This window comes from Phyllobates terribilis, unplaced genomic scaffold (genome assembly GCF_046119375.1).
Source record: "Phyllobates terribilis strain yellow unplaced genomic scaffold, ASM4611937v1 Scaffold_11__3_contigs__length_659146591, whole genome shotgun sequence".
NCBI lineage: Eukaryota > Metazoa > Chordata > Amphibia > Anura > Dendrobatidae > Phyllobates > Phyllobates terribilis.
In genome coordinates, this window is record NW_027362771.1 from 280,444,904 (window position 1) to 280,469,173 (window position 24,270).

The 24,270-nt window shown below is 40.5% G+C and overlaps 1 protein-coding gene across 2 annotated transcripts in view; it reads left to right on the plus strand.

Annotated features, from left to right (window-relative positions):
• Nucleotides 1–24,270, plus strand: part of FRMD4A (FERM domain containing 4A) — a 494,181-nt gene that overhangs the window by 94,401 nt on the left and 375,510 nt on the right. The window contains exon 1 of one of the 2 annotated variants that reach the window (XM_073652364.1): nucleotides 13,938–14,315. The exons of the other annotated variant lie outside the window; for it this stretch is intronic. Coding sequence (XP_073508465.1) covers nucleotides 14,250–14,315 — 66 coding nt within the window. The 5' untranslated portion in view covers nucleotides 13,938–14,249. Of the gene's footprint in view, nucleotides 1–13,937; nucleotides 14,316–24,270 lie in introns of those variants that run through there. 2 annotated transcript variants of the gene reach the window in all.

The window sequence follows — 24,270 nt, forward strand, 5'->3', positions numbered from 1 at the left end:
AAAGAGTCTCAGTGGGCCCCTTTAACTTATACCACAATTCATGATGCACAGATACGGCGGAGACATAGATATACGACACAGGGCCCAGCCTGTCCACTCATCCTTCACATATGCAGACATGCACACATATACAGTATGTAGACATGCACACACACACAGTACGTAGACATGCACACACACGGTACACAGACATGCACACACAGTACGCAGATGTGCACACACACAGTATGCAGACATGCACACACACAGTACACAGACATGCACACACACAGTACACAGACATGCACACACACGTTACGCAGACATGCACACACGGTACGCAGGCATACATACACACGGTATGCAGACATGCGCACACAGTACGCAGACATGCACACACACACAGTATGCAAACATGCACACACACACATGGTACGCTTATATGCACACACACAGTATACAGACATGCACACACACAGTACACAGACATGCACACACACAGTACACAGACATGCACACACACAGTACACAGACATGCACACACACAGTACGCGGACATGCACACACACACATGGTACGCAGATATGCACACACACACACAGTATACAGACTTGCACACACAGTACGCAGACATGCACACACACAGTATGCAGACAAGCACACACACACAGTATGCAGACATGCACACACACACATGGTATGCAGATATGCACACACACACATGGTATGCAGATATGCACACACACAGTATACAGACATGCACACACATGGTATGCAGACATGCGCACACACACGGTATGCGTACGTGTACTTCCCTTTCTTCCAAGAGCCATACCTTCTTTATATTTCCATCAATATGGTCATATGAGGGCTTGTTTTTTTATGGGACGAGTTGTACTTTTGAATGGCACCATTGATTTTACCATATAGTGTACTGGAAAATGGAAATTCCAAGTGCTGTGAAATTACAAAAAAAGTGCAATTCCACAATTGTTTTTTTTTTTTTATTATTATTTACCTTGTTCACTATATGTTAAAACTGACCTGGCAATACGGTTCCCCAGGACAGTATGAGTATGCACATGCCAAATGTATAGTTTATTTTTTTTAAGCGGTGTAAAAAAAAATCAGAAATTTATATGAAAAATAGTTTTTTGCATATGTTGACATTTTCCGAGACCCATAGCGTTTCCATTTTTCAGGATCTGGGGCTGTGTGATGGCTTATTTTTTGCGCACTGAGCTGATGTTTTTATTGATACCATTTTGGGGTACATCCGATGTTTTGATCGCCTTTTATTGCATTTGATTGCAATATTGTGGCTGCCAATAAAATGTAATTCTGGTGGTTCAATTATTTTCTCGTTACGCTGTTTACTGATCAGATTATTTTTTAAAATATTTTGATGTATCAGACTTTTATGAATGCAGCGATACGATACCAAATATGTAAAGAAAAAACCTGAAGGTGTGAACTGGAACATAAATTGATGTGCATGCAAAATGTAACTGCATGTTCACACAAGGCCATTAGACAAAGAGAAACCAAAGACAAGAAAAATACCCAAATGATTAAAAGTAAATGTAAAAATCGCACAGTGCAAAAATAATAATAAATAATAAAGGGTATTTAGTTAACATAATTTTGATCAAAATAATGTAAAAGCTGTCCCGCTACGTCACGGCATCCCTTGTGGGACAGTCCTAACTCTAATATTAAAAACCTTACCATTTGTCAAGTGACATACATATGGACAAGGACAGAAAGACTGGATCCCTAGTGCAAGCATAAAACCGAGGCAGGATCAGCGTCCCAGCCCAGACAAAGGGCGGCCACACCCTTTTATATGCACTCAAGCATACTAACTGCAAAGAAAAAACCTGAAGGTGTGAACTGGAACATAAATTGATGTGCATGCAAAATGTAACTGCATGTTCACACAAGGCCATTAGACAAAGAGAAACCAAAGACAAGAAAAATACCCAAATGATTAAAAGTAAATGTAAAAATCGCACAGTGCAAAAATATGTGTATTTTTTTATTGTTTTATTTTCAATGAGGCAAAATGGGAGTGATTTGAACTTTTGTGCTTTGTTTTATTTTTTTCTTAATTTTAAAAACTTTTTTCACTTTTTACTTTATTTAATAGTCCCCTTAGGAGAATTGAAGCTGCAATCATCCGATCGCCTGTGCTATATCACCTGAAGCACAGCTATGTAGAGCCGAAATCACGATCTCCTGTGAACGCCAATCACGATCTGGCGGTCACAGGAGTATCGTAATGACAGACATGGGGGTCTTCTGCAGAAGGGTTTAATGTCCCCTTAATTCCTCTCTAAAAAGTAATTATTCCCTCTGAGTGACTCCTCCAAGAGGAATACCTCTACCTTTGTGCCACTCTCCGCTAAAAAATTAAGTTTATAGTCATCTAGTTCAAGCAACCTAGTTGTCTTCTGTCCTGCACACAGCGTACCTGCACAGGTGGCGCCTTGTAGTGATGTCATTGCATCTGCAACGTTATGCTGACATCTTATAGACAGCAGGCTTACAGTAACTTGGGGCCTTTAGGTCAAACAGTGGTGGGGTAGGGAGCCTATTGCTCCTTGCTCTACCGTAGGAACCAGTTGTATCGCCGTCTTGTTGATGCTAATGTAGTTCATAGTGGAAAAATTGGGGCAACGAGCCAAAAATCTGGGGCATGTGCACTGCTACTTTTTTTTCTTTTCACATTATGAGCCCTTAAGAATTTTGCACTTGGGGTAAGTGCCAATGTAACCACCCACACACACTACATCACTGCTTGTACATTGCACACATACAAAGTAGCCAAACTAGTATAGTTACTATATCAACTAGTATATTGGGCATGAGTCTCTTACTGTAAGCCTTCGTACAAGGCTCCTAAGTTTGCAGCCGCTGTTTCCATGACGCCACTTTATTCTTTGCTGGATATTAAAATACTTCAGGTAGAAGAGGATAACAGAGATGCCACAGAGGTCAGGCCTATGGTAATTTAATCACAGTTTGACTTTTCATTATTTGCCTCATACTAGATAGGCTCATTTATATTAACAGTGTTCAGTACAGAGTTTCATATTCTCTAATTAAGTGTATTTAACTGTGAGGTTCCATGGTTAATTTACTTTTAATATGAATATACTGTATAATGTTCTCTATGTATGTAGAAAATGTATGCGAATAGCAAAGGACCATCTGTGAACCTTCATAGCTGCCAAAAGTCTTTACTACAATCTTAATTACTGTTGTATATGTTGCACTGATACAAAATTGTATAGTGCCTTCATCATCACCAGAAATCTCTAGAGTAGGGCTGATGACGTGCTTGTATGCATTACTTTTAAGGGCAGGGGAAGGGTTATCTATATGTGCAGTAGGTACAAAGTACAAGGGTTATCTATATGTGCAGTAGGTAAAAAGTACAAGGGTTATCTATATGTTCAGTAAAGAACTATTAGGCCACAGCCCCACTATCAGTATTTGGTCAGTATTCGGTCAGTATTTTTTTTCAGGAGTGGGAGCCAAAACCAGGAGTGGGTGATAAATGCAGAATTGGTGACTTGTTTCTATTATACCTTTTCTCCGATTGTTCCCCACCTGGTTTTGGCTCCCACTACTGAGAAAAAATACTGACCAAATACTGACCGAATACCGATAGTGGGGCCGTGGCCTTACACTCAGTTTCACACCCATGAACGTACCTTAGATAAACTCTTACTGGCTAACATGGCTATTTCATTTAGTATTATGTATAAATATTATTCACTTTATGTGTTTATTTAAGAAATTAGTAAATGCTTTTCAGATGTATTGTATTATATTATATGAGCTTAACCTCTGAATGTATTGTTTTAAAGGTCTATATTTGGTAATCATCTCATAAAACTGTAACTAAACTAAATGCAGTTACATCACCCTAGGTTATTATGAGTCTTGAGTCGTAGGTTTTGCTTTGATTCTATTTCTTTTTGTTTCTGCGGAATCTGATTTCTAAATATTTTTAACACTGAGAAAACATAATGACATCCTGCGCTTCTCCTTCTGTAACCAGCCTACTTTATTTAGACTTTCCAGGATTTTTGGATGCCTGTCTGGGTCTTTAACCTTTTTATCTTAAATAGACTAGAATATACTTCAGATTTTGAAGAAATGGAAAATATGATTGTCATAAAAATTCTGTTATGGTTGGCTATAGTTAATATAAATGTAATATAAGACCAAGGTTTGATGGTTTCAATTTCACCCAGGTTTTTCAAAGTTCTAAAAGAATTGGAGGTCCTTTATTTTCAGCCAATCGACACATGAAGTGTAAACATTTTGGTTTGGGAATTACCTCATTGTGGGATTGCAGACTTTAGAAGTTGTCCACCTTTTGATGGATTACATAACAGAGAAAATATGGCTGCATATACACATTTAAAGAAGTTGTCCAGTACTTTAGATTACCCCCCCCCCCCCCAATGTATCCCCCCGGGGCCCCTAAGGATTTTTCTAAATACCTTACCTTGGAGATAATGCCTGTGAGCGGTGCTATCGGTGGCCGCTCACAGGCATCACGTGACCCCGCGCTGACGTCACGACAAGTGTGGCGTGACTCAGCGCTGGGGTCCCCGCGGTGGCTGCTGGGTTGTGGGTGGGGTTACTCCCTGTGTCACACCCAGTATCCACCGCTCGCTTTCCCAATGAATGGGGAGAGGCAGAGTGCACGGTGGATGCCGGTGTGACGCGGGGGGGGGTAACCCCGCCCACAGCCTGGCATCCACCGTGGAACGCAGAAGACAGAGACCCCTGACGTCAGCGAATGTCAGAGCCGGCTGCAGCCGGTGGTCACGTGATGCCTGTAAGCGGCCAGTGATAGCGCCGCTCACAGGCAGTATCTGCAATGTAAGCGAATTACAAAAATCCTTAGGGGCCCCGGGGTGGGGGATACATTGGGGGGGGGGTAACATAAAGTACTGGACAACCCCTTTAAGCATTGATATTGTATAATATGCACACCATAAATGAATAATGCCAGACTAAGTTGTTTTTGGCCAGTGGAAATATAGTTCATGATCATGTTATGCCAGCTAAATTGCTTTAATCCAAAGTCAACAACTTAAAAATCCAAATACTCTAATGTTAGTAAAAAAATGAACTCTTTGACCACCTCAATATACACAACAGAAATAAATTTAATTTAAAAGAGTTGTCCACTACTCGAACAACCCCTTCTCAATAATTATGCTTCCCCCAAGTAAAACAATAACACCTCCACTCACCTCCGGTGCAGGCACAGCTGCGACTGCTCTCTCACTTCCTTTGGATGTCTGATTTGTCTGAAGAAAGGGAGAGTGAAGCAGCCACTGGTTGGCTACAGGGATCGCGTGACATAACATTGTCACACAAGCTCGGGGAGAGCCAGCATCCAACATTGCTGGAAGGGGAGGTGAGTATAGCTGTTGTTATTTAATAAGAGGGGAACATAATGATTGAGAACCAGTTGTCTGAGTAGTGGACAAACCTTTTATTTCTCAACATTAACCCTTGAGATTTATTGGTGTCCAGAGATATGGGACATAATCTTTTCTTTCCATTTTAGAACTAACTATAACTTATAAAAATTGCCTCCATGCAATGTATACAAATGAAAGGCGGCAGCACTTCAAGGTTCAAAAGCAAAGTGAAACGCCTATATTTGCACATCTCCAATGGCACTGTAGTTATTGCCCACTAACGATACAGTTCCAAAATGTACTGTATATTTTATATTCACGTTTTTCCCCTCTTTCAACTCTCTCATGACAATGCCCAGAAGAGATTCTAATAAAAGATTATTTATGCACAAAATAAAGCACATCAGCGTTTTGGAACAGGAAAAACAGAAATTGAGTGTATGTCATGTGCACCAAGACAGCACGGCAGCACAAGGAGTCATTACAGCTCTATATTGGGAGTGAACATATGCTTGCACACATGAGTCTTTACTTACTGAATGAATGTTATTTACTGTCTGGTGTTTCTGATACCACTGGTAACAATAATGTGAATTATATCGCAGTGCAAAGCACATTTTCTGGCTTATAAATACATTGATTCAGAGGTTTAGTTTGAGCAATACAAAACATGCTTGGTAGTATCAGCCCTTGAGAATATAATGCAAAGCATAAAATAGTAGACTATTATGTAGAGCCCTCAGTTACACTATATAACAGTCTCATCCATTCTTGATCAGTATAATTCCATTGTGTTAGAAATTAAATCCCAATATTATAAGCCCACTGCAGTCAATGAATTCATTATTGTATCTTGTTTTAACCCACATCAGTTAATAAATCATTTGTTTAACCATTAGGTTATACCATTTCAGCTTCTGTATGTAGTGCACAAACTCAAGTTAAGGCTTGTTTTATATATAGTTAATTTATTTCTATAAATGTATTTCTGCAATTTCTAGTACCATATACAGTGGGGGAAAAAAGTATTTAGTCAGCCACCAATTGTGCAAGTTCTCCCAGTTAAAAAGATGAGAGAGGCCTGTAATTGACATCATAGGTAGACCTGAACTATGAGAGACAAAATGAGAAAACAAATCCTGAAAATCACATTGTCTGATTTGTAAAGAAATTTTTTTCAAATTTTGGTGGAAAATAAGTTTTTGGTCAATTACAAACAAGCAAGATTTCTGTCTCTCACAGACTTGTAACTTCTTCTTTATATAAATTTGTGGATACACAGATATATAGAAGCTTCTAACTGTAGAACTACATGTATAGAAATCTATTGCAGGCATTATTCTGAAGTCTGAAAGTTATACCCTATCCATGAGGGGATAACTTCTCAATCGCTGGTGGTCTGACCGCTGGGATCTCCAAAGATCTCAAGAACCAAAGCTCTGAAGTGCCTCATGTGATTGGAGCAGTGGTCGATCATGGGCACTGCTTCTTCATTCATTCTTAATGGGACTGCCGGAGATAGTCGTGCTCAACACTTAGCTGGTTTTCAGCTCTCCCATAAAAATGAATGGAGTGGTAGAGCACATGATTAACCACCACACCATTCACATGGGGCTCTTCAGGGCCCTGGTTCTTTGGATCAGTGGAGGTCCCAGTGGTCAGACCCCCAGCGATCAGGAAGTTGTCCCCTATCCAATGGATAGGGGGTAACTTTCAAACTTGACCACACATCTTTAAGAACTGTACTGTGTTGATAAGCATGACCTAAACTGAAATATGTGCTCAAAATGTATTTACATTCAGTCATTTCTCTGCAGCATTTGGGCAATTAGTTTTTCAGAAGGCCATCTGAGAGACCATAACTGTTACGGAGAGCTGAATTTATAGGCTGTAATTAATTCTGCTCAGTATTAATATTAACTTATTATTATTTTATTTTTTTAACTTAATATTGAACAGAATTGAGTATTTTGACTAGCTGCTACTGCTAATACATGATAAAGCTTATTATAACATATATTCATATCAATAACGGCTAATTAAAACAATATAGTTTACTGTTTTTATAGTTTAAAAATCACACTGTTCCTGTAATTCAGCCCTTGTAACTTGATCAACAGCTCCCCCCACACAGTATGATGGCCCAACAAACCTCACACACACACAATATGATGCCCCCACAGCCCCCAACACAGTATGGTGGTCCAACTGCTCCACACACATAGTATGATGCCCACACACACAATATAAGTTCCCACAACTCCCAACACAGTATTATGGTCTCCACAGTATGATCCCCCACAACTCCCCACACAGTATGATGACCTCACAGCCCTCCCAAACATACAGTATGATAGACCCCACACCTCCCCCTCACACATTATGATGTCCCCACAGCCCCCAACCAGTATGATTCTCTACATCTCCTGCTAAGTGTTACGTCCCTACAGCCCCTAACACAGTATGACGGCCCCCTAAGCACTTCACAACGTATGATGGTCCCCCACAGCCCCGCACAACATAATATGGTTTTCACAGACCCCCATACTTTATGATATTCCCCACAGCTGCCCACAAATTATGATGTCACCAAAGACCCCAACACAGTATGATGGCCCTTATAGTCCCACACACAGTATGATGGTCCTCAAAGCCCCCCCCCATGGCATGATGACCCCCACACGGTATACTGTCCCCCCACATATAACCCCCCACAAGTGAATGACGATAAAAAAAAAAAATACTACTTACCTTGCTCCGTTAGCCTGATGTGCTGCTCCAGTCCTGTGTGAAGACTGTGGTTCCTCACAGCAGACGCTATTTAGTAACTTCATCACACTTGCTGCGCTGAGTCACAGTCACACAAATTCCCTCTTTCACCATCATATTCATCAGTATTTGCATCTTGAGGATGGTGCCAGAATGGTGCCTGCATGATGTAACCCATTTTGACCAGGTCTGTTGTGGAGGGATAACACTTAAGGAGAAATTCATCATGCTTAGTGTTTGATGAATTAAATTTGAACCAAAAACCTGTGCACCAAATTAAATTTTTCTTAGAGGCGCATGCCTCTTAATGAATTAGGTGCAATTTTGCTGTTTCTGTATCAGAAAATGAAATCAATGAGTTTGCCCACATTCCAGCTAAAATTTACACCATTTTCTGGCATACATTATATCAAATTGTTGTGCAGCATTTGGCCACACTCCTTTTGCTAAGCCCCGCTTACTTTTAAGGAAAGTAGTGGGACTAAAGGTAAGGCCACGGCCTCAGTATCAGTATTTGGTCAGTATTCGGTCAGTATTTTTTCTCAGGAGTGGGAGCCAAAACCTGGTGAGGAACAATCAGAGAAAAGGTATAATAGAAACAAGTCACCAATTCTGCATTTATCACCCACTCCTGGTTTTGGCTCCCACTCCTGAGAAAAAATACTGACCAAATACTGATAGTGGGGCCGTGGTCTAAGGGAAAAGTTGCAAACATTGCAACATTGTACCTTTTGTGCCAAATTTTGAAACTTAATGATGCCAAAAAAAACTTAAGTAGACTAATGAAAAGTAATTTGATCTTTCTTTAGTGTCTGTAGGTAAAACATTTTAGTTTTACATCCAGCTGAAAAACAGGCTTGAAGAAGTCCAACTTACAGATACACGGTCCATTACAAGAGACAGTTCTGATAACCTTATCGGGCCTGGTTGACATGATCATGATTTATGTTCCATTCATTAGCATAAGCAAGAAACACAAAGTGAGCAATTAGCAGAAATGATCATGGATGATAAGACAATATAATTAAATGTAATATGTAGAGTATTAAATAGTATAAAAGTAGTGCTAGAAACTAATGTAAAAATAAAATAAAAGGAAACATAACAGAAAATGGTCTTTCTTTCCCAGTTGAAAAGACTCTTCATAAAACCATTTCTATTCACATTCCTGAACTATTATGCCACTGCTGCTTCTTTTAACACAAATTGCTGTAAGTATGAGAGAACTGCTGGGCAGCATGTTCTGTACACCCTCATGTATGGATCTGTGTTCTAAGGAATTAAAAAGGATTAGGGTTTATTATAATTTCCTATATCACACTTTTGTTCAAGAAAAATGCAGAATCCGCATTAAAACCAACAGTATTAAAACATGAAACATCTGAATTAGAAGATATTATCTTACTTGTGTTATATGGAATTGTTCTAATAGTATATGTGTTAAAAGGGTGTTAGCTAAATATTCTAACCTGATGACACTGGTGTGATTACTTTAACTATTTGTATGAAAAGTCTCTGTCTCTGCCCACCATGCCTGACTGGCAGCTGAGCAGTGTGAAGTATCAGGGAGGGACACTGAGGAGCTGTCAATTAGGCTACGTGGGCGGAGATTGAGTTAAACATTAATAAAGGAATGCACAGCCATTCTGAATTGAATTTTCAAAGTAAAAAGCAACTTTTTCAGTTCTGAGAGATCTATGTAATCATGAATGTCAGAGGTCCTCAAACTGTGGCTCGCGGGCTCGCAATGTGTGTCTCGCGGCTGTCTACCAGCTTGGTGTATTCGCATCTGGTGTAACAAACAGCTATGAAGAGCAGATGTCCAGATGGTGGACTTTTGTGAGCGGCCTCACACAGAAGAGCAGATCTGGATGAGCATGTATTGGTGGAGACAGAAATAATGTAAGCTGCCAGTGGGAGAGCTGGATGCAGTAGTGTGGTGGGAGAGCGGAGATTACCGAATGGCAATAAGGTGGGAACCTCTGGATGTAAGTATACTGCCTAGAAGAATAGGGGAGACATCCTCAGTGTGCTTTGTATGGGGAGGCTATGGCTGTCTATTACTGGTAATGGGGGCTCTGAGTTTTACTACTATGTGGTAGTGCACAGCTGAATGTGGCTTGCGACCATCTCTCAGAGGTGCATATGGCTTTCAAGGTAAGAAAGATTGGGGACCAATGATGTGTGCAGTTTGTATTGTGAAATCAGGTGATAGATGTGCTTTAATAGCTAAAATGAGTGCTGAAATTGTAATAAATGTTTGCTGTCATTATAGACAGCAGTACAAAGTATGCATGGGTCTTTAAGAAGACATTTGGACCTTCTTAGTACACTGTGTTCATGTATTTGTTTCAAAAGAGTTTCTTTAGATGTTTTATTGGCAACACTCTATCCTATTTTCCAAATTTCATGATTTCTACACAGCCATATGAAGTTTGCAGCTTTGAGTTTGGACTCTAATTACATTTTTCCTTTCATAATAACTCACATGACTTAACTCAACCTTTTAGGAATAACATCAGAGGGAAAGAGTTTGCTTTTCTCTTCACATGCTGAATAATTGTGTTTTTTTTTAATATAGCCATGAGCCCTTTTCTAGCCACTCCTCATCCTCATGGCTCCATGCCTGTTTGATGCCCCCTGAAATTGCAATTGGTTCCTGTCAGAGGCTCCTGAAACCCACTTTCATTGTGTCTTTAGGTGAATTTGGAGGCACCTAGTAAACATGCCAACTCGTCCAGAAGTCATTTTTACACAAGATTACAGACATTCAAAGGAGAGTTAGCAAGAATGTATTATGTGAACAAATATAGGTCAAAATACTCACTTTACATTTTGCTTTCAATTAGGAGTATTGTTTGCACCTTCCTTTTTTATTTCTATACAATGCAGTCTGCATATAATTGTCTTGTACATATCTGTAAAAAGGCATCCATAGACTGCAGTGGTCATAATACCTCTCTTTCACTCCAATATTATACAGTCACTAAGAGATTTTTCATATATACAGTTGTGCTCAAAAGTTTACATACCCTTGCAGAATTTTTCCTTTCTTAGCCTTGTTTCAGAGAATATGAATGATAACAAAAAAACTTTTTCTCTACTCAAGGTTATTGGTTGGGTGAAGCCATTTATTGTCAAACTACTGTGCTTTCTCTTTTTAAATATTAATGACAACCAAAAACATTCAAATGACCCTGATCAAAAGTTCACATACCCTGGTGATTTTGGCCTGATAGAAGTTGACACAAATGGGTTTGAATGGCTACTAAAGGTGACATCCTCACCTGTGACCTGTTTGCTTGTAATCAGTGTGTGTGTGTGCATAGAAGCTGAGTGAGTTTCTGGGATCCAGGCAGACTCTTGCATCTTTAATCCATCCACTGACGTGTCTAGATTGTGAGTCATGGGGAAAACTAAACAATTGTCAATGGATCTACGGGAAAAGGTAGTTGAACTGTGTAACACAGGAAAGGGATACAAAAAAATATCCAAGGAAGTGATTATGCCAGTCAACAGCGTTCAAACTGTGATTAACAAATGTAAAATCAGGGGCTCTGTATAAACCAAACCACGGTCAGGTAGACCAACAAAAATTTCGTCCACAGCTGCCAGGAAAATTGTTTGGGATGCAAAGAAAAACCCACAAATAACAACAGTTGAAATTCAGGACTTTCTGAAAACTAGCTTTGTGACTGTTTCAAGATGCACAATAAGGAGACACATGAAGAAAAATGGGCTGCATGGTCGAGTCGCCAGAAGAAAGCCATTACTGCCAAATGCCACAAAGTATCTCCCCTACAATATGCCAAAAAGCACAGAGACAAGCCTCAAAACTTCTGGAACAAGGTAATTTGGAGTGATGAGACCAAAATGTAACTTTTTGGCCACAACCATAAACGTTACATTTGGAGAGAGGTCAACAAGACCGATGATGAAGGGAACACCATTCCTACAGTAAAGCACGGAGGTGGATCGCTGATGTTTTGGGGATGTGTGAGCTACAAAGACACAGGAAACTTGGTAAAAGTTGAAGTAAAGATGAATGCAGCATGTTATCAGCAAATACTGGAGGTAAATTTGCACTCATCAGCCCGGAAGCTGCGCATGGGATGTACTTGGACGTTCCAACATGACAACGATCCAAAACACAAGGCCAAGTCGACCTGTCATTGGCTACAGCAGAACAAAGTGAAGGTTCTGGAGTGGCCATCTCAGTCTCCTGACCTCAATATCATTGAGCCACTCTGGGGAGATCTCAAGCGCGCAGTTCATGCTAGACAGCCCAGGAATTTACAGGAACTGGAGGCTTTTTGCCAAGAAGAATGGGCAGCTTTACCATCTGAGTAATTAAAGAACCTCATCCACAACTACCACAAAAGACTCCAAGCTGTCATTGATGTTAGAGGGGCAATACACGGTATTAAGAACTGGGTATGTGAACTTTTGATCAGGGTCATTTAGATGTTTTTGGTTGTCATTAAGATTTAAAAAGAGAAAACACAGTAGTTTGACAATAAATGGCTTCACGCAACCAATAACCATGAGTGGAGAAAAAGTTTTTTTTATATCATTCATATTCTCTGAAACAAGGCCAAGAAAGAAAAAATTCTGACGGGGTATGTAAACTTTTGAGCACAACTGTATTCATACAAAATATGTGAGGAGAATCTGTGGCATGTTCTAACACATCTTAATAACTTACTACAAAGGTATTCCCTTCTAGAGGCAATGCAACCAATACAGGAGCCTTGTGGGTGAATATGTAAAACCATCCCTAATCCATGCATGCATCATTGCCATGTGAATGAACCACACATGAGCAATCTATAAAAAAATGCTGCAAAAACGCATCTATTTTACGCTGCATTTTTCCTACCAAGATATGCAGAAATTGTGCATGCCTTTCTGCGCCAAATACTTGTAAACATAAAAAAGTCTCACTTTAATCTTCACTGATATTCCACATTGTATTGTATAATTAGCTAGATTAATTTATCCTTATTACTTTATCTTGACATCCATGTAAATGTTCATTTTTCCTGACAATGTTTATCCTCCAGTTTACAGATCAGAACTTGATGATACATTTCCAAAGTAATAAAAAAAAAAACACTAAGCCACAAAAGTTGCAAAATAAAAGTGCAGTAAGATGGAAACATGTCTGATCACTCCGAAATAATGGCAAATGCAAACAAAAAGTGTCAATGAAAGGCATGAGCTTCTGAATGGCATTATTCTCATCCTATTTACTGCAGTATTTCACAGATAGTCTCGCATGATGTACAAAAGTAACTTCTTACTCTATGAAAGATCCAAATACACAAGATCTCTTAGTCTGCCCATCTGCTCATCAGAAATAAGACACAGGCTGTGCCAGTTCCCTCATTGAGCTGAATCAAGCAATTCATGAGGATGGAAGCCAGTGCTCACTTTGATGAATTTAAAGGAATCAAAGCCTATTTTGGGAAATTTGACTTCTAATCTAATAATAGAGGAAAAAATGAGGGTGTAAATTTCCCTTATCTAAAACACTATTCTCTTTCTGTTTGTGGCTTTCCAAGGAAATTTCAATCAGTACACAAAGGATCATTTATGTCGTAGCTATGTGAATTGGCCTAGCATTGATCACAACCCAATTTTTGCCTGGCCCTACAATACTTTCCAGTGTGTGCAGACATTAATGAAAGGTCAGGACCAAGCACTAAAGGCAGAAGGAGTCAAAAAGTGGAAACATATAAATATGGGTCACAGAGGAACATGCCTCATTCTGTTCCAGCCCATGGTCCCAGCGGTGTCACTATCCAGCTGCAATGCACGCACTCAGCTTCACTATTATTCCCAGCTAACTTGGAACAATATTTGGGATCAGCCTAATCATAGATCTGATACTTTCTACAGCAATGAGGATCTGCTTTAGACTTTAGTCATATCTACTGTCCTTCTCATGTGCCCAGAACTGACATTTGATTTTATTGGGGATACAACTTTCACCCAAAAATAAACTATTGGATACACAGTCGGTTTTGACATCTTTTACATCTGAAAATGACTCTTGCAGCCAAACTGGAGGATATTGAGGCGACTCTGGAGCACCTAGTGATGGATATGTTTGTAAGTTCTTTTTACTTCTTTTGTTCTGTGCATATGAGAGTTTTTATAAAGTATGCATTATGTAGTGTGACATGCTGTGCTTATGGCTCTAGTTATCATGGTGAGTTATTGGTCCTCCGTGTGTGCTGTCAAATACTGTTCTTAACATTATAGGAAATGTATTAATCCATGTGCATAATTGTGTGCGTGTTCATATTTAGAATATATTGTGATTTGTGGCCTATGAGTTTCAACACATTAAATCTCTAGTAACACGTCAATGATTTATATGACAAGCACGCAGAATAATCTATTTATTTGTGATTTAGTGTTACATTTAGCAAACTAAAAAGGTAATCCAATATGTGAGCACCTCATTCTTCTTTAGCATTGTCCTAGTACTTTAGTTGTGTAGAGACCCTGGGCTGTTTAGACTCCTCAATCACATAGCAATCATTCTGCAGTAGAGATGATTGAATATATTTGAGTAGAATTAAATACTACTTCAATTTACAAAAAGTTTGGCAAATGCTGATTTTTTTTATGAATTCACTTGCGCATGAATCCAGCAAAATGGTGGCTGCTTGCTGCCATTTTTCTGAACTCTTAAGGGCCATCAAAAGGTTAAAAATAAAAATAAATTCTCATACTCACCTCACCACTCACATTCCTGGCCTCTTCTCTTCTCACCGTCACCTGTACAGTCCTCATCCCATTTTCTGATCTCTACCACGAGCACTGAAATCGCAAGGTCATGGCACATGTGAAAGAGGCCAGAGTATTTCAGTGCCCGCAGGGGCAAGCAGAAGATGCTAAAGGGACTGCATGGGATTTATTTTTTTATTTTTTACATGTTATGTTTATTATGCTCAGAGGAGTCTGGATAGATTCCAATGCATAATAAGGGACATTCAATTCGGAGAAAATAATTTCTCTGCAAATTGAATTTCCATGGATAATCCTCTAGAACAGGCGAATTCAAATTTTGCATTATCCGCTCTTCTTTAATCAGCAGCCCAGAGTATTTGAGGGGGGGGGCCGGTGACAGCGAGGGCCCATAACATAAAGTCCCTGCCCCAGTACTTGCCTGGATGCGCTGGCCAGGTGGTGACGCGGCGCCGGCCATGGTCGTTGCGGTGGGTGAGGTCTGCGTGCACGGACACCTGCCTCCCGCGCGCGCTTTTAAAACAGCCATTGCCCTTAAAAACTTTTTTTTTTCTTCTCCTTCTCTCTGGGGCCCGTGTCATTTCACCGGTACCCCGCCAGGCCAGTCCGACCCTGGCCGTTTAGGTAGCAGTAGCAACAGTGATTGAGCAACTTACTTCCTATTATTTGCTGTCTCATTCAGTAGGTGCAACTGAGCTACAATACTAATTAATCGCAAACAATAGCCTTATTGTGTCCACTAAGTAGTATGGCTCACTGTCTTAGGTATTAGCAGTAGCATAGCTAGGGAGAAGAGAAGGTGGGCAATCGGTTCTAAGTTGTAAACCAACAAACCACTCTGCCTTGGCAGGATTAAACAAAAGTTTACTGTAGCTATCTCTCCATACTTTACAACATTTTAAAGGGCAAAATTGAGACATAGCCCTGCCCCAGAGTGACCAATGCAACTCTGAAAAGTACCAGGGCCTCCCACTAAGAGCTGAGTTGGACTAAGCCCTCTTTTTGTGTGCTTTGTTCTCAGGCACTGATCTGATAAAATCAGCTATCTCTACTTTCCCTAGGTTGCATATTCCGGACTTATATTTATGGGAAAATCAAGAGACAGTGTTTGGCCAAATGAGCATTTGTCCTTCCGAATGTGTTTGGCTATGTTCCTCTTGTCACTAGGCACCAGAGGAGACTCTTTCCAACACTTACAACTGGTGGCACAGTTCCTTTTATGTCCTTTTATATTGCATTTACTTTTAGCATCCAAAAAAATACAGCCTGTAACAACTGAAAAAGGAAAAAAGAAATATTTAGAGCACCTTCCCTGGATAACATTCTAGTACATGTAGGAATACTATGCAATGAAAATGGGTAGTTGTTGTAATACTGTAACACAAGATAACTGAGTGATATATGACACTCAGTGTCCTACATCGAGTAATGAAAGCTAAGATCTCTGCCAGTCTATAATTCTGCAGCATTGCAGCACAAATGATTGACTTGTGTTTACAAAATAGTCTGGTATTGCTGCAGATATCTCCAGTATACGCACCTATTTCAATCCTGTCTGCGTTTATGTAGCTCAATAAACTGATTTTCTCACTGTATCATTAGACAATAAAAAAGTTATTTTAAGGTTTTGTCCCAAAAAATACTTACATGACCTGACAGACGTCATTTACACTGGTAGGGGCTGACTGCTGGTGCCCACAAAATTTCAATGGGAATAGTCTCTAAGCAAATACTCTTTTTTTCAGTGAACCTTCACTTTCGTGATTTTATGGGGGTGAATTAAGTACTAAGACTATTTGCAGCTGCATTAATTTATGCAGTTTTCCAATTTTCATTCTGTTGGACTTGGATTTGACAGACGAAAACTTCTGATAGCTGTAAACTATAAATTACTTCTATTACTTCATGAGCAGTAGCAATTTAAGCTGCAGATGAATTGCATGTACCGGTAAATTTCTTCCAAACTCTCTGTTCTCCCTGACACTGTTAACAGAGTACAGCCTCTGCTTACTTTTCCTGTGCTCTTTTGATGCAAAAAGAGAGGCATTGTCATAATAGCTCTCTACATATCACGACAGCTCTCTAGTTTTGGCCCCTTCTATGGGTATTGACTTCATTGTTCTTCTGCGCAGGCGAGTCACTGCTGCTGACGCTTGCGCGGAAGAACAATGAAGCCAATACCCATAGAAGGGTGGAAAAGGTGCATATAATCGCATGAGTGCAGAGCCCAGGCGCGGAATTGGGGTCCAAAAATGTGATTTGTTCAAAAACTGTGTAATTGAAACAAGCAGAAAGGTTGTATTTGAGATATTCATTAAAGGAAACTTGTAACCTGATTCATGCTGCCCAAACTGCGGGCAGCATGAATCAGATCACGGCTGTACAATTGCAGCCAGATATATTTTTTCTCTGAAACGCTCCAATGTTTCAGAGAAAACATAGATGAAAGATCCAGAATGGACCATAAGCATAGAGGAGGCTAATCCAGCTCTGCCTTTGGCCGGCTCCTCCCAGCGCTCCTCCAGGTAATTGACAGGTCTCTTAACCTTTAATTGTTTCAGAAAAAAATATACTTGGCTACAATTGTGCAGCCAGACTCTGATTCATGCTGCACCTGGTTTGGGCAGCATGAATTAAGTGACCAGTTCCATTTCATCTATTTTTCACATCATATATAGAAATGAAAATCAGCAATTTTTAAGTATGTAGTCTTTTTCTTTTCCATAATATGGAAATTTCTCATCTAATAATGAGCTCCTAAAGTTGAGGTATATTTTGGGACGGTTCTTTAAGCATCTATTGCCCTTGGTGTGTTATTGTAGCCCAGCTTGATGCTGGTAAAAAATGTTAATTTACAAAATTGTGCTGGAAGCATATATCTGCAATGTGTATAACTCAGTACATCTCAAGGTCAAGCATGTTAACGCACAGCAAAGTCAGTTCTGATACATTGTATAATTGGATCTTAATATGCATATTTTACCAAATGTACTTATCATAGTTGCTACGTTTCTGACCTACTTAAGTTCTTTCCTATGTAACATACCACACGTAATCTTCTATGAAAATGGCAACAAATCATTCTGCCTGCAGATCCGATATCTATCACATGGAGTTATTGCCAGCTGTAAAAAGTAGAGCGTGTCTGGTCACCTGCTGCCATACTGATAGCTCCTTCCCTCCAGTATGGACAAGCAGGACTGTGCTCGGCTGGTTCTCCCAGCATCCTTGTAATGATATATCAGTCAGAGCATCATCAATGACATTTCTAATTAGATGTACTCTGCTGTGCCTTTCTGTGGAAGTCTTTGTAGAGCAAGCATTCCCTCGGACAGTACATAATAACTAGAATCCGCTGTAAAGATATGAAACTTGACCATATGTCATGTTCCACCAATAATAACATGATGGCAGCATACATATAAATCTAAATCTAAACTAACAATGGAAGTAAATAAATCTCTAATTCATAATGTGACCACTTAGTCTTATTATGTCAATAATTTAGAAATTTTCACATTAATATTAGAGGCTCGGGGAACCTGACAGTTGATAAATGTTACCTGATGTACAGGCAGCCTGTATCAGTTACATGATTGCAGCCAGGTATGTTTGTGAAGATCTGATATTGTGGGTTTTAATAATCACCTAGGCAAGCTAATGGTGCAACAATATTTTATTCCTTACATCCATGGTAATACAGCAATCCCAGGTAAATGTCCAAAATATAATTGTCTCAGTCCACAGGATCCCCTCCCCTGCCTTTGTGCCAGGCGATACTCACTGTCCCCCAACTTTTGGTTGGCCCAAAGATTTTGTATCTCCAGCCAGTATAGTTTGTAGTCACAGTCCACGATCCTCCATATGACAGATAAAACAATAGACGCACAGGTATCCAGTAGCAACAACCCTTTAAGAAAGTTTAAATCCCAACAACATATCCTACAACTGTAGCACGTTAATCCAGTCTAGTCGGTACTGATCTCCATATGTCATTGATCCATCCATGGTCCAGGTCCTCAGATTAGATCCTCTCCCTTCGACGACATTCCACCAACTCCCTACTAAGCATGTGGTTTCTTTTCTCCTTCACTGGGATCAGCCCCCTGAATGGGCATAACTACTCTCACCCTCCCCCCCAAAGCTAAGTGTGCATTAGTGGAGGTATTTTTCTCAGGCCGAACCCATTACCTGAGTCTGCATGTGAGACTTCCTGTGGTGACAGCTCCACTGGATCTACTTTCAACACTCACACAATGGGCCTAGACACTGTTCGAAAAATGGCTTAAGGCTCCTGGGATACTGATGAGAGTACTGGAATGCTGAACACTTTACAAGTTATTAGTGCACATACTGGCAAACAGGCAAAACAATAAGAAAACACAGCAAGCAAATCTCTAATAAAATACAATAATAATATAGACGGAAACGGAGCTCCATGCTGGAAAAGTCTCATAGTCTTTAGTAAGTGGGCAGCTCCTCACAGTTTGATTCTGAAACACTGCAGCATTTCAGAGAACCACAAACAGTTGAAACAAGAAGTTTACATACACTATGACATGAAATCAGAATAAACCTTTCCTGTTTTAGGTCAATTAGGGTAACCATAAGTTGTAATATTTGCCAAATGCCAGAATAATGGGAGAGAGAGAATGTTTTAAGACATTTTTATTACTTACTGCAAAGTAAAAAGTTTACATACATTTCATTAGTATTTGGTACCATTGCCCTTAAACTGAATGACTTGGGTCAAACGTTTGGGATATCCTTCCACAAGCTTCTCACAATAGTTGGACGTAAATTGGGCCTATACCTCCTGACAAAACTGGTGTAACTGATTCAGTTTTGTAGGTCGCCTTGCTCGCACCTGCCTTTTCAGCTTTGCCTATAAATTTTCAATAGGAATGAGATCAAGGCTTTGTGATGGCCACTCCAAAACATTGACTTTGTTATCCTTAAGCCACTTTGTTAACATTTTGGCAGTATGCGTCGGGTCATTGTCCATTTGGAAGTCCCATTTCCGCCCAAGCTTTAACTTTCTGGCTGATGTTTTGAGATGTTGCTTCAGTATTGCCACATAATCTTCTTGTCTTATGATGCCATCTATTTTGTGGAGTGCACCAGTCCCTCCTGCACAACCCCACAACATGATGCTGCCACCCCCGTGTTTCACAGTTCGGATGGTGTTCTTAGGCTTCCAAGCTTCTCCCTTTTTCCACCAAATGTAACGATGGTCATTGTGCCCAAAAAGTTCAATTTTAGATTCATCAGACGACAGGACATATCTCCAAAAATTAAGATCTTTGTTCCTGTGTGCAGTTGCAAACATTAATCTGTCTTTTTTATGTTTCTTTTGGAGTAATGGCTTCTTCCTGGCCGAGTGGCCTTTCAGCTCATGTTGATACAGTACTCGTTTCACTGTGCACATTGACATAATCTTACCAGCTTCTGCCATCATCTTCACAAGGTCTTTTTCTATTGTCCTTGGGTTGATATGCACATGTCGGACCAAAGCACTGAGCGGTATGATGGCTGGACATTCCCATCTTGTTTGTACTTGCGTATAATTGTTTATACAGATGAACAAGGCACCTTCAGGTACCTTGAAATTGTACCCAAGGATGAGCCAGACTTGTGCAAGTCCACAACTCTCTTCCTGATATCTTGGCTGATTTCTTTAGACTTTCCCATGATGCTACACAAAGAAGCAATGTGTTTCAGGTGTGCATTAAATTACATCCACAGGTGTGTCTTTAATTAACTCAGATGTTGGCAAAAAAACTATCAAAAGCTTTCAAACACATGACATCATCATATGGGCAGTCCAGAATTGTTTAAAGGCATAATAATGTTAGTGTACAGTGTCGGACTGGGGTGTCTGGGGCCCACAGGAGGAATTGATTCTCGGGGCCCACCCTACAGCTATATGCAAATACCTGATAGCCGATATCCCCGTTATAGTCGAGCGTCTGCTGTAAATCAGAGGCGGCTCCGCCACATCTACTGTGCACATGCTATAACTGGGATGTACAATTACAGTAGTTTGCAGTAAAGGGGTTCTTTGGTTAAAACAAGTTATCACCGATCCAAGGGCTCCACAGGATAGGTGATAACTTACTGATTGTTTGGGTCCGAACATTGGAAACCACACCGATCAGAGAATGGGGAAGTTTTATCCCTGTCAGGACACTTAGTTATCCCCATTTTAAAATGCAGCGGCAAGTGGGACGTCTGACCGCAGCTCCATTCATTCTCTTCGGGTTTGCAGAAAAAAAACAAGAACAGCCACTGAGGAAATGAATGGATCAGTGGTCAAGTCGCACATGAGCTACAGTCTAATAGGGATAAAAGCTCCACATTCTACCAATCGGTGTGGGTCCCAGCAGTCAGACCCCCACTAATCAATAATGTATCACTTATCCTGTGAAGAGGTGATTACTTGATTTCCCCTGAGAACCCCTATAAGTGCATCTTGTTCCAAGCATTTAATCACTAATGGAACTAAAGAATCTTCTCCTAATTAATATCAGAGAAAACAAATGACCACCATACACAACACAATCCACTGTACCAACACAAAAAGTACCACATACAAGGGAGAAATACTGCCTCACCATGACTGGACTACATATTATCACCACATAGAGACCGAATAATACAACATACAAGGGAGAAATACCACCACACCATGACCAGACCACATATTGCCAACACATAGTGACCGAATAATACCACATACAAGGGAGAAATACCACTACACCTTGACCAGACCACATATTACCACCACATAGTGACCGAATAATACTACATACAAGGGAGAAATACCACCACACCTTGACCAGACCAGATATTACCACCCCATAGTGACCAAATAATACTACATACAAGAGAGAAATACCACCACACCATGACCAGACCAAATGTTAACAGCATATAGCGTCCAAATAATTCCCCATCATTTCTCTCCCCCACCTCCATAATTGCTCTCCCCATCCCCATTATAGCTCTCCCCCCATCTCCTCCATCATTGCTCCCTCCCATCTCCATCATTGCTCTCCCCCACCTTCTCCAACATTGTCATATCTCCCCCCACCTCCTCCATCATTGCCATATCTCCCCCCACCACCTTCATCATTGCCATGTCTCCCCCCACCTGCTCCGTCATCATTGCCATATCTCCCCCCACCTGCTACATCATCAATGCCATATCTCCCCCCACCTGCTCCGTCATCATTGCCATATCTCCCCCCACCTGCTCCGTCATCATTGCCATATCTCCCCCCCACCTGCTCCGTCATCATTGCCATATCTCCCCCCACCTGCCCCGTCATCATTGTCATATCTCCCCCCACTTGCTCCGTCATCATTGCCATATCTCCCCCCACCTGCTCCGTCGTCATTGCCATATCTCCCTCACCTCCTCCATCACCATGCCATGCATATCTCCCCCATTGCCATGCCATATTTTCCCCCACCATGTCATATCTCCTCCCACCTCCTCAATCACCATTGCTCTCCCTCAAAAAAAAAAAACGTACCTCTCAGGGTGCTCCCCTGCAGCACCGTCCTCTGCTTCCTGCCTGGCATCTTTCTCCCTGACACAGACTCGCACTGCATGATGACATCATCAAGGAGCGCGAGCCTGTGTCAGGGAAGAAGCGCCGGGCAAGAAGGAGAGGACGGATCCCTCCCTCCGCTGCCATTTTCCTCCTGTCAGCAGCAGAGCTAGAGGGATCGCTCCCTGCCCGCCACACGGGATGATGGGCACCCTGGAGCCTGGGGCTCCGAGAAGCAGGCCAGATTGCCCTCATCAGCCGCACTGCAAGAGTCCTCCTGACCCTCCGGGTCCTTGCAGTGCGGAGCACCAGTGGCCATGTTAACCAGGGGCCCCCGTGCGTCCTGCTAAGGGGCCCGCCGAAGACCCGGGCCCACCAGAGAATTCACCAGTGTCCCGATGCCCCAGTCCGACCCTGTTAGTGTATGTAAACCTTTGACTTTGCAATAAGTAATAAAAATGACTTAAAACATTCTCTCTCTCTCATTACTCTCGCATTTGGCAAATATTAAAAATTATGGTTATCCTAATTGACCTAAAACGGGAAAGGTTTATTCTGATTTCATGTCAAATATTGAGAAAAACATGTGTATGTGCAATTTTATATAGTGTATGTAAACTTCTGGTTTCAACTGTATCTTAAAATCGGCTGGGGACAGAGCCACACGGGAGACTATTCTTGAAAAAGCAACCTGGCGAAACGTCGTTGGAGTTTTGGGGTGTCTCTATATGGTATTTATTTTCTTTCCCTGTTTCTTATATGTTACACACTGGGTCTATTAAGTGATATATTTATTGTAACATGTGTATGTAACTATATACTATCCACTGGGATTTATTTATTATATTTATTTATTTAATGTACTGCACAATTATTCTGCTACTATATTAATATCTGTGTACATATTTATTATATACATCCAGAGAAATTTAAATTTATTTGATTAACCCACTCCCCATAAACTTTTATGGGACAATGTCATTCCCGTATAAATTCTTCATCCATGTATTTTTCCTCTAGTTCTATTTTTATCCTTGTGTATTAATAAAAATTATATTTTATATTGAATATTTTGGGTGTTTATTCATTTTTTTCAGAGTAGGATTTATTGATTATATAGTGAATATTCGTAAATGTTACATTGTTGTTGTACATGTTGTTAATCAGTATTTGTAAGCCAAAACCAGGAGTGGAACAGTCAGAAGAAAAATATAATAGAAACACGTGGAACACTTCTGTATATTTCACCCACTCCTGGTTTTGGCTTACCAATACTGATGTAAAATACTGACCAAATACTCAACGTGCGCACGTGGCCTTAATCTTTTCTCACCCAATATCAACCATCATGGAAGAGTGCTAAGCCCCCAATGCACATTAGATGGTTGGTCAATATTACTGAAATTAGCAAGTTTGGATGAATTTTATCTAGTGCATGGGGGCTTTAATTTGCTGGTACACAGTTGTGGTGGTGCCTTATTTTCCTTGAAATTACCTTTACTGAAATAAAACTTCCAAACTTTTTTGTCCCCCAACGTCTGCCATCAGGGAAGAGTTATAAGGCACCCATACACATTAGATGGTGTCTCATCAAAATTGGTTTGTTCTGCTAGGTTCAACGAGTTTTCCAAAAACCTATTAGTATTGTATATCAACATTATGCACAAAAGAGAGAAATTTACCAGATCACCGTGGCACCTCTGCTGCCATAGTGGCATGACTGTTAGAACCAGAGCCATCTGTAAAAAGAGTGC